Here is an 18,084-nt window from a genome sequence, read left to right as displayed (position 1 = left end):
CTATTTCTCCCTGTTCCGGTACTTCTGGTAATGGCTGGCGATCTGGCTCGCAGTCCTGCTCATCAGGTACTCCCTCGACATCGCATTCCAATTGCCTCTATAGAAGGGCAGGCCCGCTAAGAAAAGTCTACAAGCATTTACCAGATCAAATATTTAGTGAACAACATATAGGCGTTTGTTAGCATCGTTGATGCCATACATGAAAATAACTACTACTACACATATCTTTCCACTCTCTATTTTGAATTTTGATGCCATACATGAAAATCAATCCTATAGCTTGGTAACAAAGTTATCGAGGCAAGAAGAAGAAGACGATGCACATACCTGTGCTCATATTCCGTCCACTTCTCAGCCGCCTTCTTATTGCGTTTAGCGCCGCCGGCACCAATTGCCCGCTCAGCAGAGTTCTTCCTCGCTGCAACTGGTGGAGCAGCGGGCACCACGGCCTCGGGCACTACTTCTTCTTCCGCCGCCGCGGCCATAGCAGCAATCTCCATGTCCCACACGAGCGGCGTCAACACTTCCAGAGACTCGAGGACGTGGCTCAGCTCGGCGAACATGAAGGTGCACCGCTGGTGAATCTGGGCCGGCGTCTTGCCGATGATGCTGGAGGCGATGTGGAGGGAGATGGTGTTGCGGTTGAAGAGCAGCAGCTCCAGGAACTTGTCGTCCCTGCGGGTCCACTTTGGCTCCTGCTCCGGCTCCAGCGTCGGCGATGCAGCAAGGGCCAGCGGAGGCGCCGCCGCCGCTGCGACGTACCCATCGTGGTGCATTGGGGCTCAATTGAACCCCTAGGGCTCCCAGCAAACAGAACGTAGTCCGCAACTGCAAGTGCCAACAAGATGTCCGTACAAATTGGGCTAGAGTTCTAATTTCTAACCGACAAGAGGAGGTGGAGGTCGGCGGAAGGCGCGGACGACAGTTGTGGAGTCTAAGGAAACTAGTTGGGTTTGGGCAAAGCTACCATATGAGCAATGGACTTTACCCATCTATACCTTAAACAGGTAGCAAACCTTTAAACGGTTTGTCTAACGTTTAACCGTCTGTCCCAAAAAAAAGTTTAACCTTCACTCCATGAAAGATAAGAACTTTCCGTTTTTTTATGTGCTAGCACCCAAACGTCCATCGCAACATTGAAAATAACTATAGAAACATTACAAATCAATACTTGCATCATGAAAATATGCACTAAAAACAGTTTTGGAACTCATGCACGCCATCCATGTGATTATAGGATAAAAAATTCCCGTGCGCAGCATTTCATCATGTTTCACGCAACATTCATTCATCAGAAGATAAATTTGCAATACCTTTACATGCATGAAATATCTTGAATTGCTTCGTTCAACGTTCAAAACAGACACATTGCAAGAATAAAAATCACAAGTTGCAATATCTCGAATAGAAACAATCTCGCGATCTTGACCAAATCAAGCATTGCAACAACAAAAAGCATATCTTACAACATGCCAAATAATCTTTTGTAACATCTAAATTCACATGTTGAACGAAAGAAGAGGCCGAAACAAAGAAAACAATTATATGCAATATTGTGAACAAGTTGGTGCAACACCCGATTGACTTGCCTGCTCGCAATGACATGGATGAAGGCCGACGAGCTCGCTGGTGGCGGTAGTGTCGAGCCATGGCTTGCGGACATGGGCCTGTCCATCTGCCATCACCTTTTATCCTTCTACACTACGCTGCTTCTCGGCGATTCTCGGGTACTCCTGATCGACGGGCCTGTCGATGTTGGCACCTCCACCGCCCAAGCGCAGGAAGAAGGGCATCCATCCCTATAGATATCTAGAAGCACGGCCCCTAGCTCTCATCCAGAAGCACGCCCCCAGTTCTAGGAGATGCGGGCAGGACGAGTTGCAGCTACAAGCGGCGGTAGCAAGCGAGAGGAGGGTAGCAGATGCATCCGAGAATGAAGAAAGATGGAGACATTAGCAAACGTAGAAGCAAGCAGCAGTATTAGAGAAAAAATAAATATGGCAGAGAGAGCAAGGTTTGTGGATGAAAACGTCCACGTGTCCAGCAGTATTAGATGGCGTGTTGATGATGGACGAGTGTACAAAGCATGGCAAAGAACAACTCTATTCCAAATGTTGGATTTTTAATAATGTGAATTATATATTATAAACAATGCAGTTTTTAATAATGTGAATTATTTATTATTCAATTTTGTTGTGTCATGTTGTGTGGTTGAAGATACATATTTCAATTTAGCGGCTAAAAACTAGCGGGAATTAGAAATAATAAAAAAGTTATAGGAAATAATATATTGAATGGGCAACATACATTTCCCTGGCGAGCGGTACCAGCACCCGCTAGCACAGAAAGTATTCTTGCTGGCGGGTGGCTAACAACACCCTCAAGCAGAGAGTTATTTTTGCTGGCGGGCAAGCACCCGCCAACGTAGATAGCATTTGTGCTGGCTCAAAGTTGCTGGCGGGTGCTCGGCCCATCAGCACAAACCACTTGTAGCTGCCCGTACAAATCTTTTTTGGCATAGTGTCTTGTGTTGATGGACCCGTGGAGTAGCTTTCAAATAACTAGAGCTTGCGGGGGAGCACACACACTAGTAGGGCAACACGAAAAGGATTTTTCCTATTTTGGTGGCGTGTGCTTGTCTGACATTGAGGCTGGTGGGGTTCTATGCTCGTGTGGTTCCAAAACCTTTGAACATATAAGGTAATTTTGCTGTTGGACGTGCTTCAATATTGGTATTTGCTCATGGACACTACTCAATTCTATCTTTGCTGATGGACACTCTTTAAGTTTACACATTTGCTATAAGACACTCTAGACATTATAATATGCATTTGGCGGAGAAAGGTGTGAGAGAATTAAAAGAAAGACCAAACTACCCCTTATATCTTATCCTATCCATCCGACCCCTCCCCCTCTACCCGTTCCCTACCCGCGACATGCAGGGAGGTGCTGCCGCCATAGACGGCACCCAGGCGACAGCGCCAATGACCTCCCACCCCACCAAAAATGGACTCCCACCCCACAGGAATCCGTGCAGCCTCCCCGCGGGCCACCTTCAGGGGCCATGAACGCCGGCGGTGCCACCGACCGCGCACGCAGAGCCGAGCGCACTCCCGCACCCAAAGGGCTTGCACATGAGGCACCACCTATCCGCGCCCTCTACGTCGTCCATGCAGCGCATGACGTGGGGCACACACCGGCTATCACCCCGCTCCTGCCTTAGCGTCGTGGCGGCGTTCGTGCCCACCGGCGTGACCGTAAACAGCTAGCCAGGGGCGGACCCACAGGGTATGCCGGGTGGGCCACGACATACCCTGGGCCCAGCTATAAGTGAAAAATAATCTATATTTTATTTAAAAAAACAACAATCAATTTACCTGGTATACGCCCGACGCTCGATGATTCGGCTACGCGCTATAACTTGCCTCCACCTCGATGAGTCGACAATACCCCACCGGGCCCACCCACGTGCACGGCTTCAATCAAGTGTTAGGCACTCAGGCCACGCCGCCACGGAGACGGAGCGTCAGATTCATCTCGCATTGGATAGTTGTGGTCTTGTGGAGATGTAGGCACACAACATCTGACATCGGCTTCAATCAACTAGCAAGTCTCCACCCACGAATCAACCAACAGTGCCACCACGGGAGGCCGTCAGAGGTCTGCGCAGGTGGTACAGGATCCACGAATCAATCAAGAAGCCACATATCAGACGATCTCCATCACTTTGTTTATTGGTCCGAGAGTTCCGACGGGCGACGGATGTTTAAGATTAATCTGTCTTCTATTTTTTCTTATTTGAAAAACTTATGTTCTTAAATATTTTTATTTATTTATGTATGAGTGCTTTTTTATTTCAGTTCGTGAGTTTATTGAACGGACCATCAATCCATCAACATTCTTAAATTCATATCTTGTGAGGCTGTGATTTGTAAGTTTTCTACACAAAAGTTTAAAACATGATTCTATTATTACATGTTTGTTTTGCTATAGTGTCTAGTTAGTTGCCATACTTACATTACATAGATATTATTTTTTTCAGAACGGTTGGATTATGAAGAGAGGCGGAGATATTGCATCTCTTTTTTAGAAACATGCAGCAAAAAAGGCAGCAGCTGCTGCTGCTTCAAACACTATCCTATCTCCAGTTGAAACTTTTGTGGAAGAACAAAATCAAGAGAAGGATGGAGTGGTAGTTGAAGAAATCACGGATCCTGTGCCCTCGCCTCCGCCACTACAACCACCCGCACAATCGCCTTCCACATGATCCAGGTGAAAGGCAGCCCATTGAAAGTTATCATGTTAATGATCAAGATGCAATTCGAAGAGCATATATTATTAAAGGTCCATTCAAACCTTTTACACATGATTTTCCATCAAGAAAAATTGGAGTTAGGGATCGCCAATTCAATTTTGTATGGATGTATAATCATGAGTGGCTTGAATATAGTATCATGAAGGATTCTGCATTTTGCTTTATATGCTGCTTGTTCAAGAAGGGTACTGGGTCAAATACACATATTGTTGATGGATGGAATAATTGGAATATAGGAAACAAAGCACTTCTCAAACATAATGGTTCTGTGGCACACAATGCAGCTTAGGAGAGATATATTAGTTTTATGAATCCTAAGGTAGCAATTGATTATCACATTGAGAAGTGGACTGATGAGGATCTTCATCTTTATAAGAGAAGATTAACATATTCACTTAGATGTATCAATTTTCTTTTGCATCAAGGATTGGCATTTTGTGGACATGATGAAAATGAAGAGTCTAGCAACAGAGGAAATTTCATTGAACTTTTAAAGTTTCTTGCAGGAAATAGTGATGAAGTGAACAAGTATGTCTTGAATAATACTCCAGGTAATTGCACCTTAACTAGCCCAAAGATACAAAAGTAAATTATTCATTGTTGTGCCATAGAACTAGAAAGAAAATAATTGAAGAACTTGGTGATGAGCCCTATCCAATTTTAGCTGATGAGTCCAGTGACATATCACATAAACAACAACTAGCTCTTTGCTTGTGTTATGTTGATAAACTTGGAAGGCCTTGTGAACACTTTATTGGAGTTGTTCATTTAGATGATACTACCTCTTTGTCACTTAAGGAAGCTATTGAGGGTTTACTTGTTAGTCATGGATTGACTATGACTCAAATTAGAGGTCAAGGTTATGATAGGGCCAGCAATATGAAGGGAGATATTAAAGGGCTAAAAACATTGATCATGCAAGAATCACCTTCTACATATTATATTCATTGCTTTGCACGTCAACTCCAACTAGTTCTTGTTGCTGTTGCCAAGGGAAATATTGATTGTAAGAGCTTTTTTTTTATCAAGTATCTATCTTATTGAATATTATTGGAGTTTCTTGCAAGCGTCATGGTATGCTTCGAAATGCTAGTCTTGAGAATATCAAGAAAGCACTTGATTGTGGTGAGCTTGAATTAGGGAGTGGATTAAATCAAGAGATGAGTTTGCCTAGGCCTGGTGAAACTCGATGGGGCTCTCATTACAAAACTATATGCAACATCATTACTATGTATTCCTCAATCCATGATGTGCTCATTGATCTTGGTGATGATATTTCACATAAGGATGATTGGACAAAGATACATTTTGTGCTTGGAGTATTTGAAACCTTTGAATTCATTTTCCCTGTGCACTTAATGTATGTTATTCTTGGATACACAAATGAGTTATCCAAGTGTTTGCACAGAAGGGATCAAGATATTCTTAATGCAATCTCCCTTGTTAATGTGGCAAAGAACAAAATGCAACAATTGAGATCTGATGGTTGGGATCACTTCCTTAAGAGGGTCACTTCTTTTTGCATTAAACATGATGTTGAAGTTCCTGCTATGGATGGTGATTATGTGCCGTATGGAAAACCAGCAAGGTATGCCCGTGCCCAAAACCAAACAAATGATGACCATTTTAGAAGAAAAGTATATATTGGTGTCATTGATCAAATTAGTCAAGAGCTTGATAATCAGTTTGATGAGATCAATATGGAGCTACTTTCTTGTATGTCAGCCTTCAGTCTTTCCAATTCATTTGCTTCATTTGATGCACAGAAGGTATGTAGATTGACTGAATTTTATCCTAAGGACTTCTCCAACAATGATTTGCTAAAATTTGAATTGCAACTTGATAATTATATTGATGACATGCGACAAAATGATAGCCTCAAGGGTCTAGACAACACCGTTGATCTCTCAGTTAAGCTTGTTCAAACACAGAGGCACAAAGTGTATGATATAGTTTACTTGCTTTTCAAATTGATATTGCTTTTACCAATGGCAACAGCGAGTGTTGAAAGGGTATGTTCTGCATTGGTTAAAGTGAAAATAAAGTCAAGGAATAGGCTAGGTGATAGTGTTTTGGATGATTGTCTAGTCACATTCATTGAGCGGGATATTTTCTTCCAAGTGAATGAAGATGATATAATCAAGATATTCATGTCATTCAAAAAGCGGCGGGTGAACAAAGCAAATAAGTAATATTGTAAGTTTCTTTTATGCTATATTTTGAACTATTTGTATTTTATTTGATTTGTTATTATTTCTAGCTTAATCTTTGAATTTAAGACTTATCATGTTATTTAATGCATATGGTTTACCGAATTAGAATACGATTTTACCAAATTGTAAATGGTTTTATCAAATTACATAAGTTTTTTTTTCAGCACACCACGCGGTAAAATCTTAAGTCCACCCGTGCGGCTAGCCCGACTCGCCGTCCGCCGCGAGGGTAGACCGTCCTGGGCAGCCCGTGTGGGCGCTCGAGGACGCTCATCACGAATGCGTCGAACGCCGCCACGGCTGCGAGGCTGGCGTCGCCGCTGATCTCGGCGCTCCGATGACCGGACCAGACCCACTGCGGACGGACATGGCGGCCTTGTGCGGCGGCCGCGCGACTGGGATGGGTAGGGCGGGCACTGCAGGCTGCACCGGGGCAACGACGTGACGCCTGGGGTGAACATCGGCAAGCAGCGGGGCGGCAGCGGCGCGGTCGCCTAGGCTGGTGCGGGTGGCGGTCGGTGCCTCCGGCTCCGGTACGGGAACAGTGGGGTTAGACTACACTGACAAGGGTAGTCAGGTCATTTCTAAAGTTACCTTCATCCTTTTACCCGGAAATGAATATTATAATACCTCATATGTCTTCTGGCAAATAACCAGAGTTGAACGGTCCATTAGCAAAGGTCAAATTGAACGATGTCCATTAACAAAGAGCGATATTGAGCAATGTCAGTAGTATAGCAGAGTAGCCCAACGGAGGGCGTTCCTGAAACAATCATTCGTGCCAAGTGGTCATCAACTCAGCAAGATCTTCCAATCTCGATAGTCATCCTCTTTTGCAGCGCCAGCTAGGCCATGACACGCACGGGCCATGCCCATCTCGGTTCCTCCTCTCTCACAAAAGGAAAAAGGCTCTGAAACTGATGGGATTCCCCCAGTCAAATCATGGGCTGTGCTGTTGTTGTTCACCTGGGCCAAAATGCTTTTGGGGCTCTGTGGCTGCGTGCGTCTTATGCAGATCATCATGATTGGAGGAGAGAGCTAGCCTCGGCTCATCAGTACACAACTGCAAGCGTTCCATTGCACAGACCGTACGTCGTCGTCCGTGACAGTTGCTTTGGCGGTTACTTTTAGGCAGGTAATTCAGCAATGATGCGGTGCTTGACGTCGTACGTGTGGCTAGTACATCGAAAAACGGTGCCCTGTTGCTCTGACCGTACACCGACTTTGCATTGCATGCGAGGCAATGCGGATGATCACCGTTTCCACTGTTTAAAACACAGTATATTCCATTAAGCCAAGAGAATAAAAATGCATGTAAAAAAAGACTCGGATGACACGAATTCTGATGTGGCAGGTTGGCGAGGAGCACATTATGGGCAAGAGAACGGGGGTGCTAAGGAGTGTATTTGATACACCCCACTAAAATTTAGCACCTGTCATATTGAATGTTTGGATATTAATTAGAAGTATTAAACATAAGTTAATTATAAAACTAATTGCACAGATGGAGTCTAATTCGCGAGACGAATCTATTAAGCCTAATTAATCCATGATTTGACAATGTGATGCTACAGTAACCATTTGCTAATGACAGATTAATTAGGCTTAATAGATTCGTCTCGTAAATTAGCACAGGGTTCTGTAATTAGTTTTATAATTAGCTCATGTTTAGTCCTCCTAATTAGCATCCGAACATCCGATGTGACACTGCACACACTATCCCCCTAAATAATGTTATATGCACGCAATCTTTTAATTTTGTCCCCCATTTGTAAATATATGCACACAGTTATACAAGCACGGGCTTTATTTTGTGTCGTTGCCACAAGAAGCGTCGCGTACGTACAACACTGCAGTCTGCAGAAAAGAATCTCTCATCATCATCAGTAAAATTCCGAAACCATGTCCGTTTCTACGAACACACTACTAGCTCCCAGAAGCCCAAGCCCGGCCTAGCACTGGCACGGGCATTGCAGTAGCGTAGCAACAAGCATCTACACGGGAGTCCCAGGACATTTGCCGGGGCAAAATTCGTTCGTCGTCCTCGCGATTCGGCAGCGTCATCGCCATCATCACACCGGCGGTACGTCGCCGGTACCGATTCCGGCCCGCGAGCACGTTTCTGAGCACTGCACAACTTTACTTTACCTATAAATTCGATCCGCAGGCTAAACTTCCTCAGCCACGACGTACCGTTAACACCGATTTTTTATCAGAGTCGACGAACAAGATAAGGTTCTGGCAGCCGATGAGGGAGTGAGAAAAAGCCCGTTGATGACTCCGTGTTGACCAAGACTAGCCACGGGTAAGTAGGGTTCCAGAAGCCGATAGAAGACCGGAGGAGGTCCAATCCAAAGCGGAATCGAATCCACCAAATAAGGGAAAGCGTGGAGGTGTATCTTTATAGTTTTTAGTTAGTTTGTAATAGTTCATGTCGTAATCGACTACGATTTTACCTTGCTCCAAGGTATAAATATAAATCCATGAGCCTTGTAACGAATAATCATCAATCAATTAATACAACCTTTTGGCACCACGCCGCCAAAATCCTACGAGTAGGAGTAGAGTAGTTTCGACAAATTCCTTCTTGCGTGCACGACTGCATCGGCTTCTATCTCAGGCGAGCTTGTAAATACCGTCACCCGGTCATTACGACCTTTATCAGAACTTTCTAAGTTAAGTCTTATATTCTATTATTCGGTTGTGTGGCTAGTTATCGAGTTATCTAGAACTTTCTAGGTTTTATCCAATATTCTGCTTGTCTACGATGTTGCTTATAGTTATCGAGCTGTTTGGTTTTATTAAGTTGCATCGTATCGATCTCTTAGTTTTATCAAGCGCTCAAAGTTATCGAATGGATTAGATCTGGTTAGGTTGTCTTCATCGGCTCCTTGACCTTGTTTAAACTTTCACCAGTTATTTGATCGTATCGGTTGGCTGGATCTCGCATGCTTTTATTGCTTTACATATGCTTGGTCCGATAGATCTTTACTCATGCCCCTCGTATTGCTAGCCATCAGAACTTAACGTCAAAATGCTATTGTTGAGAGCCGATGCATTGGCTGGGTATCATCCACATCTCACAGAAGCGTGATGACGTCAGTGAGCCGATAGGTGCACGTACGAGGCATTGCTACATCAAGCTTGTCTATTAAGTTAATGGGCCAAAGTTAATATCCTCTCATTCGTGTTACCTTGTCTAAGTATAATACATTTATCATGACATTAATTAGATCTGTTAGCTTAATTAGCTCGTAAGCGGTAGGTAAGAGGTACTTGTTTGTTGTGTTCTAATCTCTTAGATTAATAGATTAATGTTAATACCCTCTCATTTGTGTTACCTTGTCTAAGTTCAATACACTTATCAAGAGATTGACTAGATCTGTTAGTTTATTTGATGCGCGCATGGTGAACAAGGGCTCTTTCCATGGCTGTTATGCTACATTGCTTTATCTTAGGGGGTGTTTGGATACGAGGTACTAAATTTTAGGAGTGTCACATCGGATGTTCGGACGCTAACTAGGAGGACTAAACATGAGCTAATTCTAAAACTAACTGCAGAACCCCTATACTAATTCGCGAGACAAATCTATTAAGCCTAATTAATCCATCATTAGCAACTAGTTACTGTAGCACCACATTATCAAATCATGGATTAATTAGACTTAATAGATTCGTCTCGCGAATTAGACTCTATCTGTGCAATTAGTTTTGTAATTAGACTATATTTAATACTTCTAATTAGTATCCAAACATCCGATGTGACATGCCCTAAAGTTTAGGATGTGTTTTCCAAACACCCCCTTAATCCGTCGGCTCATATAGCCAATGACGCATGCTATTAATGCTTTATTTATCTACACCGCATGATTATATTGAAAAACTGTCTGCTATGGTGTTTATTCCAAGAACGCATACCCCGCCGATCGGCTTAGGAATTTAATGTTTACCTTGTCAATTTTCTGATCAAATTGATTGGCACGCCTTGCACCACTCGTGAGCCGATTTGGAGCCTGCACTAGAGTTAAGCAGATCTCTCAGGTCCTTCGTGTTGTTCAACGTAAAAGCCTGAAGTCTAGATTTTGCGTCAACATACTCTTTGCACGCCCAGTGGGACAAACAATCAACAAACGTCATTAGTTCTCGTCATTGTCTCAACTTCGACAAGATGGCCGGCGAACCCGTTGACGACCAAGCTGATCCTACGGCTCCCAAGGAATTTACTGCAGCTGAGATTACCTTGGACAAGCTTGATGAAGAACAAAGGAAGGAGGTTGAAGACGCTACAGACAAAGTTGTAGCAGCTTCTCTGTAATCATTCAGCTTGAAACGCAATAATAGGGCTCACAAGAAGCATCCTTTGCCAATACCAATGCTGCCAGGACATGTGCCACCGCCAAAAGATAAAAATCAGGTGGAAGGGGAAGATGACCTTGAGCTTCAGTCCAAGATCACCTGTATGGTCAACAATGCTCTAATTAGTCCAACTAGCATATTGGCGAATGAGATCCAGAAGACAATCCAGCAGGTTGCGGACCATTATGTCAGCAAGTATTCCTAGAAAAGGTATACATCTAACACGTCTGGCTACGGAGGTGGTGCACCAGGTACATCTTCGAGATAGCCGGTGGGACAGCCAACGGTCGGTCCAACAGTTGGCCAGCCTACTAGTCAACAAAAGCCAGGGCCAATTCCTATTCATACTGCAAATCAACTCTCAACACCACCAAGATAGCCGGATTTCACATCCAATGGGGACAGGGTGTTTGATACTTGCCAGCCACAGGCGGTGGATGGATATGTGCTCATTTCTCTACATTCATAGCAGGGGATTGGATAGAGTAGTAAAGATTGGGCTGCAAAGATTGTTGAGGTGATGAGGAATCAGTTTGGCTTAATGCCCAAAGAGCAGTCCTATACATACCAGCCACCATACCCTGCTTGGTTTGATCATGTGGCGATGCCCAACGGTCCCGTGTTCCCGATTTTGCTAAGTTTTCTGGAGAGGACAACATGTCTACTAGGGAACACGTGAGCCGATTCCTGGTCCAGTGTGGAGAAGTAGCTACCATAGATGCGCTTAAAGTGTGGATGTTCCCGTTATCATTGATGGGGCCTGCTTTCACGTGGTTCTCAACTCTGGCGCCCAACTCCATCAATAACTGGGAAGATTTGGAGAGACTATTCCATAGGCATTATTATATGGAAACCCAGGAGATGAAATTGACAGATCTTATGACATTGAAGCAAAGAAATGGGAAAACAACAGCTGCTTTTGTCCAAAGGTTTCAGGATGTGTGCAACAGGTGTTATAACATATTCTTAACCGATGGATAGCTTGTTGAATTGGCTTATCAAGGGTTGCTAGATCCTATCAAAGAGAAGTTTGTCCCTCAAGACTTTGAAAGCTTACCACATCTGGTGCATAAGGTCTCAGTTCATGAGAGCCGATTCCAGAACACACGAAGGGGCAAGTATGGAGTCTCCAACTTCAATGCATATGATTCATCTGATGAAGACTCCAATGCAGAGGGAGAGATTGGTGTAGTAGAGTGGGTCAAGAGCAAGAACCCAAGGAGGAGCATATCAAACAAGAGAAGCTAATTCCTAAAGAGTGTTGGTGTCCAGAAGGCTTAACCAAGACACAAAGAAGAAGGGTTCAACGCTTGTGCTACAAAGAACAGAACTAGGAGTGGCGCATCAAGCGAGCCGATAAAGGCAAAGAGATATCGGCTGAAATTAATATAGTTTTTATTTTACCTGCTGAGTTTGGGATTTATCATAGTGATGAAGAGGAGGTTGCCCAATTGGTGTTGCCAGCTCAGCAAGCTGTATTCGAGAAACCGAAGGAAGAGAGACACCGTCACCTTAAGCCTTTGTACCTGAAGGGTCATGTTGATGGTCGGCCGATGACCAAGCTATTGGTTGATGGTGGTGTCGCTGTCAATATAATTCCATATGCTACTTACCGTAAGCTTGAGAAGACTCCAAAGGATTTGATCAAGATGAACATGGTCTTGAAAGACTTTGAAGGGAAGAGATCAGAAGCTAAAGGGATCTTGAACGTCGAATTGACGATTGGTAGCAAAACTCTTCTTACTATCTTTTTCATCATCGATGGTAAAGGTTCATATAATCTTCTTCTGAGTCGAGATTGGATTCATGCAAATTGTTGTATTCTGTCCACAAAGAAATGTTCCTTTTTGGGAATCTGACAAAGTACGCTGCTTATCTGGAAAAGTTTGGAAAGAGGATGAGTTCATGGATGCTGCAAGATTCTTGTTCCAGACGGGTCAAGCAGATAATGAGGAGGCTTAGACGCAAATGTTTCTGTCAGCTGACTTATTGTTCCTTTTTGGGAATCTGACAAAGTACGCTGCTTATCTGGAAAAGTCTGGAAAGAGGATGAGTTCATGGATGTTGCAAGATTCTTGTTCTAGATGGGTCAAGCAGATAATGAGGAGGCGTAGAAGCAAACATTTCTGTTAGCTGACTTATTAGTTTGTAATATTCATAGGCAGTGAGTCAAAGCCGAAAGCATGTAAAAGCCGATGAATAATTCATCACCTTAGATAGCCGATATTTGTTGATATCACCTTTAGTACAAAAATATATAAATAAATATGTTTTCATTAAGAGAAAGAGTATTACCGATAAAATTTAAATACATCAAATAAGCTTTGTCATGTGAACTTTTTCATACTGGTGGATTACAAAAGCCGATAATTATATTCATCATCTCCAGATAGCCAATATCTTGGGATATCGCCTTTAGAGCAAAAATAAAGAAAAATACAAGAGGAAGCGCAAGTTCGACGAGGGATGGAGTCCTTCTGTTCCGACATCTTTGAAAAGCTCGTTGGAGATCGTAATGGAGGTACGTCACGAGGATTCTTCATGCATCATGACCAGGCTTCACATAAGAGACTGCAAACGGAAGAAGCATCCTAGTCTATTTCACGATAATTATTCTAGCATCTGGTAGTCATGGGTACTCTATGAGCTTCAAGTATTATGAGCTTCCAGCCTACAAGTTCTATTCTTTGAGCGATGGTTCTTGGTGGTGGAAAGAGGTAGCATTGATGGTCTATTTATAACAAGATAGCTGATATGTAGCCAAGGCAATATAGAGAGCTCGTGAGGAATAATGGCAGGAATCTTTCAGCCTTCCTGGGTTACCAGAGCAATAGTATTCTTGTAACGGTTGGCCTGGCTCAAAGTAGTAAAGAAAATTCATTGTGTTAGGTCAAGAAAAGTAAAAGGATGGCATTGAAAGGTCGCTTTCAAAGTAGTGAATTACTGCACAAAGTTTACGACTAATTCAAAGGAGTATTAATTGTTCTTTACAAGGCCCTTTCAATGGGCTCTATCGCACGCAGGCGAATTCGCTCGACGTCGGCTATCAATTGAAGATCTTCTTCATCGGACCCAGAAACTTCATTGATGAGCCAATGTTGTTGACGAGCAAATTTGATGGAGTTGGACAGTTATGTCTTGTTCTCCTGGATAGCGGCAAAATACTCATTAATTTGATTCTTTGTTGCCATGATATTCTGTTCAACCTGGTTTAGCTCTTGCATCAATTCATCTTGTTTGGCCTCAAGATCCCTCAGTCTTGTTCTGCAGCAAGAGAAGAGGTTCTTACAGCTGATGAGGGAGAAAGAAAAAGCCCGTTGATGACTCCGCATTGACCAAGACTAGCCGCGGGTAACCAGGGTTTCGATGCCGATAGAAGACCGGAGGAGGTCCAATTCGAAGCGGAATTGACTCCACCAAATAAGGGAAAGCGTGGAGGTGTACCTTTAGTAGTTTTTAGTTACTTTGTAATAGTTCATGTCGTAATCGACTAGAATTTTAGCTTGCTCCAGGGTATAAATATAAACACATGAGCCTTGTAACGAATAATCATCAATCATTCAATACAACCTTTCGGCACCATGCCGCCAAAATCCTAGGAGTAGGAGTAGAGTAGTTCCGACGAGTTCCTTCTTGCGCACACAGCTGCATTAGCTTCGATCTTAGGTGAGCTTGTAAGTACCGTCACCCGGTCATTACGACCTCTATCAGAACTTTCTAAGTTAAGTATTATATCCTGATATTCGGTTGTGTAGCTAGTTATCAAGTTATTTTAGATTGCAAGTAAAACTTTTTAGGCTTTATCCAATATTCTGCTTGTCTTCGACGTTGCTCATAGTTATCGAGTTGTTTGGTTTTATTAAGTTGCATCGTATCAATCTCTTAGTTTTATCAAGCGCTCACAGTTGTCGAACATCTTAGATCTGGTTAGGTTGTCTTCGTCAGCTCCTTGACCTTGTTTAAACGTTCACCAGTTATCTGATCGTATCGGCTGGCTAGATCTCGCATGCTTTTATTGCTTTACATATGCTTGGTCCGATAGATCTTTACTACTACCGCTCGTATTGCTAGCCATTAGAACCTTAATGTCAAAATGCTATTGTTGAGAGCTGATGCATTGGTTGGGTATCATCCACATCTCATAGAAATGTGATGACGTCATTGAGCCAATAGGTGCGCGTACGAGGCCTTGCTACCGGAAGCTTGCCTATTAAATTTATGGGCCGAAGTTAATATCCTCTCATTCGTGTTACCTTGTCTAAGTTCAATACACTTATCATGACATCAATTAGATCTGTTAGCTTAATTAGCTCATAAGCGGTAGGCAAGAGGTCCTTGTTTGCTGTGTTCTCATCTCTTAGATTGATGTCAATGCCCTCTCATTCGTATTACCTTGTCTAAGTTCAATATACTTATTAAGACATTGACCAGATATGTTAGTTTATTTGATGCGCGTACGGTGAACAAGAGCTCTTTCCATGGCTATCATGCTACATTGCTTTATCTTAGTCCGTCAGCTCATATAGCCGATGGCACATGCCATTAATACTTTATTTATCTACACCGCATGATCACATTGAAAAACTGTCTACTGTGATGTTTATTCCATGAACGCCTACCCATGAGTTCGAAAGTCCAAGAATGCTTACCCATGAGTTCGAAAGGCTTCGCCGCCGATCGGTCCAGGAATTTAATGTTTACGTTATCAATTTTCAGGTCAAATTGATTGGTACGTCTTCCACTACTTGCGAGCTAATTTGGAGCCTGCACTGGAGTTAAGCAGATCTCTTAAATCCTCTATGTTGTTCAACGTAAAAGGCTGAAGTTCAGAGTTTGCGTCAACATGTACGAACAGTACGTAGCTCCACTGCTCAAAATTTGTTCCTTGGACATGTGACACGCTAGCTCCTCCGGAAACAGTGGCCAGCTTTGCCAGGACAGCAGGGGCAGTGAAAGTTATGTTCACATGGACGTCCGTACACATGTGCGACGGATGTATTTACAGTGCACGTCCAGTACCAACGTCCGGAGATGACGATGATCTACAGCAGAATTTGGATTAGTTTAGGAGACAAGCGCAACCTCTAAGCCTGGAAATTTCACCCCTCTTCTCCGCTCGGGCGCCATTTGATTTGGACAAGGTTTGGATCGGCGGCTGAGCTTTTGCACGGCGGCCGATCGATATGGCCGGCCGGCGAGAGTACCCGGCCGGCGCCCCGACACGTAAATCCTTGGCGATCTTACGGCTCTGCAAAATACTGGAGGGCCGGACCACTGCTGTGCTATATGTGCTGGCTGTGTGGTCCATCAGCTGCATGCGCTAGCTAGCTAGGGCCGGCGCAAGGCAAGGGATTGCCTAGCTAGCGATCGCCGCTCGGCAGCATTTCCGGCCGCCGTCGCTGTCGACGATGATACCATGGCCGCATGGGCCGCTGCTCTCCTAGCTCCGGCCACCACTACTGGCCGGTCCACCGACGGGGCATGATTTCCTTTTGGCCGCAGCTGGAGATTATATGTCTCGCTCGTCCCTCACAGCGTCTCTATCCATGCACGTCAGCTAGTAGCTCCATGCACGCCCGGCCCGGCACTCTCATGCACGTTTGCTGCCAACATGGGCAGGCTGGTCTTACTCTTACACGCATATGCGCGCGCGCGCACATACACTTGCCTAGTTGCCTGTACGAGTGCTCCTCGTTCATCTGTTTGGTCGTCAGCAGATGATGGACCAGCGGCGCTTGCTTGCCCCTGGTCCAGCCTCCCACTTATACCATCCGCGGTTGGATGCACCTTGGCTTGTCACATGTGTGTAGACCAGGTAGTAGCAGAATCCACCACCGTTACGTCCACGTGAACGACTTCAATAATCAACTCTACCAAAAAGACCACAAACTTCTGTTGGATATGATTCGAATTATAACGTGAGTCTTATGGGAATGCCCGGATGACCCACGGTTTGGGTTGTATGATTAGTGGATTTATTTTTGTATTTGACTGTAGCTAGTTTAGTTCACCCTATATACACATCTTGTAAGCCGCACGGGAAAAGCAAGATGACTCATTATATTCTCTGCGTTGTAACTCTCTCATTATAGTGAAGATCGCTGATTGGCGTCCGTGATTTTTTTCCCGCAAAGATTTTTCACGTAAAAATCGTGTCTCGTGTTCGATCTTATTTTCGCATTACTTGCTAACAACTTCAAAACCACTCCGAGGGTCAAGTTGACCACAATCTTTATAAGTTTTTTTTTCCGGACAAAGGGCCAAATTCAAACATCCCATAGATTTTTGCACTTATGAAGGTTAATTTGGACTATATACACAAATCAAGATCAAATAATTGTTAAAATGAACTTAAGCCTAGATACCTGCAACAGAAAGCTCAAATATAATGGATAAAATGGTCTTACTAATCCTACCTTCAATAGAGCCCGACGACTAACTGTAGTGAGATAGTACTTCAACCTGCCCATGTACTCGCAAAAAAAAGAACCATGTAAATTCCGGCCGGATGAGCGAGGTAGTACGTACGGTCGACGACATGGCACACTATAGCCGCATTGAGTGCGGAGCAGTGGAGCGGGCGGGGTGATCACGAGACTTTGATGCACGCTACCCCTACCACCACCACACCAGATCGGCGTGGCTGCAGCCTGCAGGGTCAAGTCACTGGCTCACTGCATCCCTTCCCTACCTCCATGGCTCCATGCCTCTTCTCTTTCAAGTTTCACCACCAGGGCAAAGAAACCGCCAGAGACCTGCAGTGCAGGGCCGCTGGATGTTTACATCAAAGCTGCAACGCTTTCCTGCCGGGGTTCAGAGGGAAGCCGTTTGCAGCAACCGCGGCGCCACATGGCAGGCTGGTGGCTGAACCTGACTCACCATCAACCCGTTTGAGCAGATGCTACTAGCATGAAGCTATGAAGCTATCTATGATCTATCTGGATTTCTTTTAAGAAAAAAGAATGGGTGAAATGGATCGACTGGTTGGGTTCTATATATGTGCCCTGTGCTTGTAGCCATGATGGTGCCCGGCCTGGAGCTGGATGGGTGGATGGACGGACCCATAGGCACATGAGAAGCACTTCTCTGCTGGAGTACCTTTGAACCCTGACCACACATGGCACCAGTGGCGACCGTCGTCAAACTTCTAATCCCTCCTATGTTGCTAATCCTACTTCATCGGGAAGGGAACAGAGAGGC

The 18,084-nt window shown here is 44.2% G+C and overlaps 2 protein-coding genes across 2 annotated transcripts; one reads left to right on the top strand and one right to left on the bottom strand.

Annotated features, from left to right (window-relative positions):
• Positions 1-776, bottom strand: LOC101779645 (transcription factor MYBS3-like). The gene is made up of 2 exons (XM_004954893.1): positions 328-776; positions 1-127 (listed from the first exon to the last, which is right to left on the bottom strand). The coding sequence occupies exons 1-2, from the start codon at positions 774-776 to the stop codon at positions 1-3; spliced, it is 576 nt and encodes a 191-aa protein (XP_004954950.1).
• Positions 777-5,673: 4,897 nt separating this feature from the next.
• On the top strand, positions 5,674-6,507 carry LOC101779254. The gene has a single exon (XM_004954892.1). The coding sequence runs from the start codon at positions 5,674-5,676 to the stop codon at positions 6,505-6,507; it is 834 nt and encodes a 277-aa protein (XP_004954949.1).
• The last annotated feature ends 11,577 nt before the right edge of the window (positions 6,508-18,084 follow it).

This window comes from Setaria italica, chromosome I, assembly GCF_000263155.2.
Source record: "Setaria italica strain Yugu1 chromosome I, Setaria_italica_v2.0, whole genome shotgun sequence".
Classification (NCBI taxonomy): domain Eukaryota; kingdom Viridiplantae; phylum Streptophyta; class Magnoliopsida; order Poales; family Poaceae; genus Setaria; species Setaria italica.
The sequence above is the reverse complement of the archived record's forward strand: the minus strand, read 5'-3'. Positions and strand labels throughout refer to the sequence as shown.

Excerpts from the sequence above, each read along its gene's own strand:
- LOC101779645 (XM_004954893.1), bottom strand. The coding sequence starts at position 776 with ATGCACCACGATGGGTACGTCGCAGCGGCGGCGGCGCCTCCGCTGGCC. Across the intron at positions 128-327 it reads TGGACGGAATATGAGCACAG|ACTTTTCTTAGCGGGCCTGC; the intron begins GTATGTGCATCG and ends AAATGCTTGTAG.
- LOC101779254 (XM_004954892.1), top strand. The coding sequence starts at position 5,674 with ATGTATGTTATTCTTGGATACACAAATGAGTTATCCAAGTGTTTGCAC.